The sequence below is a fragment of the Solea senegalensis genome, linkage group LG17 (assembly GCF_019176455.1).
Source record: "Solea senegalensis isolate Sse05_10M linkage group LG17, IFAPA_SoseM_1, whole genome shotgun sequence".
NCBI lineage: Eukaryota > Metazoa > Chordata > Actinopteri > Pleuronectiformes > Soleidae > Solea > Solea senegalensis.
In genome coordinates, this window is record NC_058037.1 from 16,742,291 (window position 1) to 16,751,221 (window position 8,931).

Sequence of the window (8,931 nt, forward strand, 5' to 3'; positions counted from 1 at the left end):
CATAGTCTCCACAGTGGTTTTCAGTCACATCTGTCACTGTGATATTTCATTTTGTGAATATTGACTCAATATCAGGATCATCCCGAGGAGGAAGTCATATATCCTCCTCACCTCCCGCTCATGAGCTCCACGCCACAATAACCCACAGATATCTGATCGTCAAACGATTTCCAATGAAAGGCCAATATCGTTCCATCTGAATGTCCACACGCAGGCCACGTGTGCTTAATCGAGTCACCAGCTCCTCTTCCCACTCGCCCAAACGCACTCAAATAATAATCATTGTTCTGATTAAAAATAACTACAATGGTGATTATTTTAATTCCAAAAAAGGGGGGGGGGTGTATCATAGCAGCTTGGATAAAGCAGCAGGCTGCACACGCGGCATCACCAAGCATGGGAAAACCTCTTCAGAGACTTTACACTCAGTGCAGTCAAATAAACACATTAATACCAGACATGCCGCCTGTCGGTGTTTATCCCCCGGATACAGGCTGCACACCAGCGTGGAGTGAGAGGACAACGGGGGGACAACACTGAAACATAACAACGGACATAGCGGCCATTCAGAAATGCTTCTTCCATTGTTTCCAACAAGTAAGAAGCTTGGGTGAAGCTTCAGTTGTCCTTAATTCACTAAATATCTTACGTACCAATCATTATTGTTATTATTATCATTATTATTATTATTATTATTGTTACCTGTCCAGATTTTCACTGGCTGATCCTTTCAGCTCAATACTCCCTTCTGGAAAGGGTAACCAGTACGGCGGGCACAACTCGACTGTCTTTCTGAAGGTTTATTCCACATACACAGTTAAACAGCAGTTGGACAGTTTGTTAGTTAGTGATTAGTTAGTTAGTTAGACAGCAGTCTGTTAGCAGTTAGTTAGAAGTTAGTCAGTTAGCTACTAACTAGAGTTAGTTAGACAGCAGTTCGTTAGGTTGTAAAACCGACAAGTCGTACAGGTTCTGATGATAGATAGATTTACAAAAGGCACATACGAAGGTTAATATATAACAAAACATGGCTTTGACAATGCACCTTAAATGCACTATAAAGGCAACAGTGCTTTGATATCAATTACAACAATAAACACATAAATAGAATGAACGATAAATAGCTTCACCTGCTAGAAAGTTCTACACTATCAGTATTATTATTAGTGTTATTATTATTATTATAATCATCATTATTATTATCATATTTTTCAGTAATTCCATTTAGGTTTTTGATACAAAAGCACCATTTCTATGTAAATACATATCAGGGATGACTTGTACTCCAATTAGTAAGATCTATTTTGACACATTTCTATAAGACGGGTTGACAAATTAAGCATGAAATTGCAGTTTCCATTACAATACCCTCCTCACTGTCACAAACTGTGTGAAAGGCTAAAAAGGCAAAGTGGGCATTGTTTAATTTAATGGTAACTGGTGGGTGCTGGGCTGTGTTCCAGCTCCAGCACTGTCCCGACACAGGAAACTTGCAGGACAGGTAGATCAGCCCAGCGGGGGGCGGTGGATCCTGCGTCCATTCCTTTGCCCCCAGGCGCTGACTGCTGTTAAATTACGCGTAACGAAAAAAAAAACGTCACGCCGAACTGCGTTTAAAAAAACAGTCCAATCAGTGTCAACCCCACCGGTAACTGAACACCGACCTCACAACATGACTTAAAACATGTGGCCGAATACTACACGTCGTTCTGCCAAATTCGGCTCGGGAAAGATCCACTCTGCTCGTCTGAGAAATCGCCAAATCACAAGTTGGGTTCGTGCTGTGGTCGTGTTGCCACATCTGTCAGCTATGTAACGCAATGACATCGGCGCGATTCCAAGTCAGTTTGTAAAGTTCAAATTAGACCCTTTTTCGTCCTCGTTCTCGTATTACACGTGAGCCGAATTGCACGCGGGGTATCTGTGGTTCATTTTCACATTTGAGACACTTACAAGCGTAATGAACAACGTGTCCAGAACAAATAAAGAGAAAAAAATGACATAATTATAACGGGGTTTTGTGTTGGACGCGTGAGCTCCACAGATGCCTACCTCTTTGACTTTGCTCCGTCTCTCCTTAGCTTCTGGGTCCACGGGTTCGTGTCCAGTCGCCCCGGGCGGGCGGGTACTCAACGAAAGGTAAATGATTGACATCCTTCGCACCTTGACCCATAGCCCCGTTTGAAAGTTTCGCCTTCTCGTTGATAATGTCCTGTTTAATCTCATCGGGCCGCTTCTGTAGAGTATCCTTGGCCTCGAGCAGCGCCTTTTCGTGGTCCTTCTTGATTTTGGCCAGGACCCTGTCGTCGTTCGCAGCCGAACCCGAGTCGCTGCTGTCCGGACCGGTGTTGGTCTCCACCGCGGAGGAATGAAAGAAAACTCCGCTGAGCAGCTTGGACGAGTCGGGCAGGAAGAAAATGGCTCCGAAACACAGAGTTATAAAAGCGCTAAAGACTAATAATAAAATGAATTTCTCTGTCAACCTGAAGGAGGTCGGACTGACAGACTTCCTATTCGGAGTCGCGGTAAAAGGCAGAAGAGTTGCGACTGGCATTTTCCCCCTCTTCCTTCAACAACTAAACAACTAAACAAAAAAAAAAGAATCACACACAGGCGGTCGAAGTTAACTCACGACAGGCTGTTTTCGGCGTATTCCGTTCAGAAATCCATTTCCGGGACGTGTAAAACGGTGTCAAATGCCGAAGAAGAGGAGCAACGAAACCTCCGTTAAAAAGTTGGGGAGCACACGGCTGTCCATATCGGAGACTCTCCGCAGACAGAGCGGAGCGGAGCAAGCACACCGAGCCCCACTGCTCACACAGGAAGCAGCGCCAGAGAGGCGGGGCCGACACGGCGTCATCACGCTCACCGCTTACACCTCTGTGATTGGTGGGAGCCCCAGGAGGGGGCGTGCCAGTAGTATAAAGTTAGTCACAGCACTGACGAGCACTTAGAGCTTGAAGGTACTTTCACTTAGCACAGCAGGCTGAAGAGTTCAATAGCGATATAGGAAACACGAGTACAATTCAGAATTCATGGTTTAAAAACACTTTTACAAACCCCAAAACAAATGTACGTTTTCGACAAAAAAAAACAAATTTACAAGACGCGAAACTTACAATTCCCTGAAATTTTTTTTTGTTCTGCTATAAACTGAAGAGACAAACCAGTGACCAGCTGACCGGAACCAGCACCACTTCCTTTCAACCTGGCTTTCAAAATAAGAGCCACTGACTTTGTCTTTTTAAACTTTTGCGATTACGTTCACTGTATTAGTTAATTTTTATTTAAAAAAAAAAAAAAACGTTTTAATGTCATCCCACAAGCCCCGTGTCTTGGTAGCTTGTATGTTAAATATTATGTTTCTTACTGTCAGAAACAAACAAAACAAAAAAGAATTGACCGCTCACTTTATCACTTCCGGGTCAACTGTCGAAATTTCCTGAAAAATGTAGAATGTTAAATAATGATATGATAATTTAAGATTATTTTCATTTTCAGTTAATCTGTTGACTGTTTTCTCAATTCATTCTTGAACGAATCACTGTTTTTGCTCCATAAAACATAATAAAAATGTTTTATAAACACATTTTTTTTCAGTTCTGCTCACTTCAACAATGTTTTGACACCAATGAATAAAAGAACATGTGGCACTTGCAGGTTCTATTTGCACAAATATCTGTTACGTTGAACATACAAGTGTCCTTTCCTGGACAAAAACGTCGTCTTTACCAGTTGTACTGGCTGCCCACGTTCCCAAGGTCAAAGGTTCAGAGAATAACATAAATCAAGTGAGATAAAGAGTTGACGTCCTGTCGACAGAACAGAAGTTTGGATCACATTTCAAAGCAGGCACACAGACGGGAGGAGGAACTTTCAGTCAGTCAGTGAGTTTGGCAAAGTTGGGAACAACCACTGTTTTGATGACTCTTCATCCTCCCGCAGCGGGTATTAGAAGAATAAAGTGAAATATTTTCATGGATTATATCAGAAATCCCTTTGACAAACAAGTTAATACAAATCCACAGACGCTGAAGAGACTGTGTCGGGATTGAAATTCCACAAAACTCTTGAGTAAATAAGCTGCACACTTTTCAGGTAATCCTGCGAACCAGGGAGTCCAGGGAGAGGTTAATCCAATCCTCACAGCCCACGGATTAAATGCCACGTCTGTGGAATATCACGATAGTGGACCGTTCAAAGGGGAGGAATGCATCCACGCGGTCAAACCTGGAGAACGTTTAGAGCTAAAGATAGCATCCACACAGCCAGTGTAAATGTGTCTCTTGGCTGTGTTTTCATCTCATGCCCAGGTGCTTAACATCTGGAAGACGAGGCGGGTTTTTATAGAGGAGGCAGGTGCAACACATGACCACGTTGATCCCATCATTATCATCATCATCATCATCAAAATGTATAATCCCTGCTGTGGGAAATGTAATTGCAGCCAGGTGAAGGACACATGTGGAATACTAGGATTTTGTGGAACATTTATAGTAATAAATGTTCCACAAAATGTAAAAATTGTGGAAAATAGTGCAATAAACAGCTATATGGGAACTAGGGCTGCAAGGAGTAATCAACTATTAATCAATTACTGAATTAAACGTCAACTATTTTGGTGCAACTTCTCTGATTATCCAGTTGCTCCAAATAAAAGTGACAACCTCCCTAAAGTGACTGTGAAAGTCCCAATCTGGAGCAAACTGTGTCATTGTTTTTAAGGCTCACTGTTTCTGCCCATCCAGACTAAAGTCTTATACACATGGGAACAGGTTTAGGAGAATCTGCAAAAGTTTTGTATTATATAAGCAATTATCCACATTTTTGGGAGCCCCTTAATGCTGTATTTTTTGGGGTAATTTTGCATTTTCATGTACACAACCAAACCAAATGTGGGAGAAACAGTGATGTCATGATGATGCCCCAGCCTGGCATTTATATACTTCAGCATTTAGAATTGTTTTGAGGGGTTTTCATGACATTTCTTGAAACTATGACGACCAAAACAGAAAAACATCACATCATAAAGGGGAAGTTCTGTTTCTGTGCGTAGCCCTGGAATTTTCAAACTTCTGTATTTACGGGAGAAGGTTTAAGCTTTGTTAAATAAAAGTGAAGTGAAGGCACGATATGTCTCACCATTTGCTGTTTGTTTTTCTGTGACATAAAGGTCAACAGGAAACTGATTCAATACACACTAGCGCCACCTACGGTGGCGGAGTTAGACGTACGCGGCCAATAAATCGATTACGATCGATTACAGATTGCAGCCATAGCTCGATTAAACTGTGCACGTAAGCGCACCGACTGCCCAGTCAGTTGAGTTAGTGTGGAGTTATTTTAATGAACCATCTCATCATATGGAACCAGCCTTGACGCTGCTGCTGCTGTATTAGTTGTGAATTGGCTGACAAAAGCTACAAAGGAACTACTTATGCAGAGGTGTAACAAGTGACCCTCGGCACAATGCACAGCTGACGACCGTTTCAAAATCTCATCTCTTACTTTGTGTACGGTGCTTATTATTATTCATGGCTTCAATAAATCAGGGGAAGAAAAAAACAAAACATCACCCTCACGCATGCATGACGGCACATATACACTGTATGTTCTTACTGATGAGATCCATGATCTGTGTCAGTCTGTGAGCATGTGCCGGTGATTACCAGATGCTTTAAAGATGGTGGAATTTTAACTTAAACAGCGGCTGGAGTCGGCTAATGCTGGAGTTTATCAGAGCAAGGAGGAAAATCAATCTTCGATTTGTTCTCTGTCATTAAAGATACTGATGAGTGTGCCCTGCGCCCGTTTTCAATCTGAATAATTCATCTGCTGTGAGTCATTTGAATGTGCAAACTCGGAGTATTTCCATTTCTATAGAGCACATGCCGCTGTCCAGTGCTGCTGCTGAACAAAGATCTTCCACACAAGTCAATAAACATGTAGAAAGAAAAACAGTCGCTTATATAAATGACTTTGCGCTGACACTACACCCCGAACGTCACCTGCTGGACGAGCGGCACAGAGCTGGAAAGTCTAATCTGTGGCTGACAGATGTTTGCTGCCATATTGAAATTCACATTCTGTGAAGACAACTTGTCTGAGCCGTGACGCGCCGCCGCTGTGATTACTTTCTCACGCCACGATTCAAGCAGAAAATTTAATCTCAGCTGAAATGTATGGCACCTCAATATTGAACTCAAAGTCTCTTGTGGCAGCGGTTTTGACAACAGCTGACGTACCGTCCCGCGCTATTCCATCAGCGATTGCTGTGTTTTTGGGCACTTTCAACGTGAGGAGCTGTTGATTATGTACTGTATATGCATCAAAGGAAACGCCATTTCCCCCCAGTGGTGACGTGACTCCTGAGGAAGAACAAATAAGCCTTTGTTGTGCAGTTTGGTTTAACTTCTAGTGAAGTAGTGGAAGGTAAACTATCTTAAAGGGCCCACGCGGAGAGAATTCCCTTCATATGCTGCCACACCACCCATCCATCATCATCATATTCCTCTTTATTTTTATTTGATCTTGCTATTTCTAGCTCAGCTCCTACAGTGAGGCAGAAATACGCTGTGTAAAAAAGCAAAGTGTGACACTCGTATCCTTAAGCGCCAAAAATGTCCCATTGAATCTGCAAGTTTTGATCTCACTTCCATCAAAGTATTTTATTATATCTGGGTGTCAATCTGGGCATAATTTTTACTACCAGATGGTTGTTTTTGGGCCAAATTCGACATATGAACAAAAAACATGCTATTTCCATTAGATGTCACTGTCACAATTAGCCCCCTTCCTCTCATTGACATATCCGAGGGTGTAAACATTCAACACACAAAACAAAACATTCTCTGCATGTATTATATTTAAAAAAATGTAAACCAAGTTCAGGATTCCACGATATGGTTGCTTCCATAGTAACATGTTGTAACTCATGTGTGAAATAGGGTTATTTTTCCACAAACTTTGATTCAAATGGACTTCGGCTATCACTTTCATATTAATTACAAACTCCTTCTTTTCTAGAGTCATTCATAACTTCAGTTTCTTTCTGATCTCTTACATATCACCACACACACCCATAGGTTTAACTATCTTGACCTCTTGAAAGGGACCTATAAATAATAATAAATATATTATTATTGTTATTCTTCATCATATTGTGACTTGCATGCTGGCTTCAAATACTCCACTAATTCAAATGGATCTCAACAAAAATCTAACGTCGCCAGCCCGACTCAGAATAAAGTGAAAAATTCCTTGTATACATAATGCATCGTACTTAGTGATTTCATATTCACAAGCTGCTTTTTAGATGCCGCTGTTCGAAGGAGATAAACACACGGGGCGTTCAAATGCTGCAGCAACGTGTCACTCTTATTAAACAGCGTCCTAGTCCGTCTATTGTGGCAAAACTGTTGTTGTAAATTCTCCCCTGCCATTGATTGTCGATCGTTGGTAAATAATTTCACTGTAAGTCTAAATAATTCAGCTGGTGCTGCCCCCTGGTGGCTAGTTGCAGTACAAGTTGCTCAAACTAAATTGTCGCAGTGCACAAATACAAACATCCATTTAAGTCCCCTTGTTTGTCTGAGTGCAGTAGCTGGTATTTGACCAGCGGGGGCAGTAGAGGCGCCGATTCTTATCACAGCAAGTATAATTTTCAATATTTTACAATATTTGCACCCGGATCAACAAATGAACATTAACTCGATACACATATTCACTACTTTAAGGGTTTAGTTACACTTTAACAGTTACTAATGAAGCAAGTTTCCCATAAGTTTGAGCTTTTCACTCGGCTAATATTACTAATATTGCCAGCTGAATATGCCCAGGGAAGCTGCTGTCTGCCAATTTGCTGATGCAAAATAGGCCATGCATTCATCTCCCAGCTGTTTGATGCTTCTCCTTCTCCTTCTCTTTCCCCTCGCTCTGTTTTCTCTGTGTCTTGTCATAGTCCAAATATAACCTTGCCCCAATCTGATTTAACCACCGTGGTCTCATCCCTGGAGCCAAACGGACTCATTTGTGCGGCGGGAGAGAAAGAGAAAGAGGAGAGAGTGAGAAACAGGAGGATGAGAGGGAGAACAGGAAGTCCAGCAGAGAGGAAAATAAAGGGTTTAGACGGCGAGCGCAGGGCTACGAGGAGTGCGAGTGAATAGAAAGTGTTGATGAAGAGAGGAGGGGTAGGAAAGATGAGATGAGCTCAGCGAACAAGGTCACTAATTGGGTTGAGACTTGTAGCGCTGGTGCGATCCCGTCCCCTCGTTCCTTGACAGAAATCAAATTATTCTCAATTTCTTTAGTAAGAGCCGGAGAAATATGTTAATTTACACAGTGTATAGATTGGTGCTGAACAAGGAAGGGGAACAAAATAACAAGTGGCCGCCAACACAATAATATACTTTATGTACAAACGCTGGCTAGATTGGACGAATGATGATGATGTCACGTATCCTCCCTGCTGTGATTGATGGAGAAAACAGATCCTGCACAACTGACATTAACCTTTATATATATATATATATATGTATATATATATACACTGCACTGTGATTTAATTAACTGAAACCACCCACTCATTTTTAATAATATGCACGTGTTACGTACATATAGTTCGGAAAACACATTTTCTGTAACAAGAAGAAACAAAGTCTGGTCATTCCAACTGTCAAACATCTTTTTATGAGGTACAAATTGGAAAAATAAACATAGTAGACATTATAATACATTTTGCGTGATTGAATAAACGGCTATAAAGTATATCCAGAATGACAATGAACCAATGACACTGGATTTTTTTTGGTTGTAGATGTTGGACCTTTAGAAAAAATGCAATAGGGTGGAATAAGTGTTTCTTATCATAATTAATAAATAATGAATATCTGCGTTTTTAGACTCTCGACATTTAGATTCTTCATGCGTTTT

At 41.4% G+C, this 8,931-nt stretch overlaps 1 protein-coding gene across 1 annotated transcript in view; it reads right to left on the minus strand.

Moving 5' to 3' along the window:
- man1a1 (mannosidase, alpha, class 1A, member 1) overlaps positions 1-3,146 on the minus strand; it is a 124,711-nt gene extending 121,565 nt beyond the window's left edge. The window contains 2 exon segments of the mRNA XM_044049770.1: positions 2,053-2,116; positions 2,118-3,146. Of these exon segments, the coding sequence (XP_043905705.1) occupies positions 2,053-2,116; positions 2,118-2,554 (501 nt within the window). The 5' untranslated portion in view covers positions 2,555-3,146.
- Between the last annotated feature and the right edge of the window lie 5,785 nt (positions 3,147-8,931).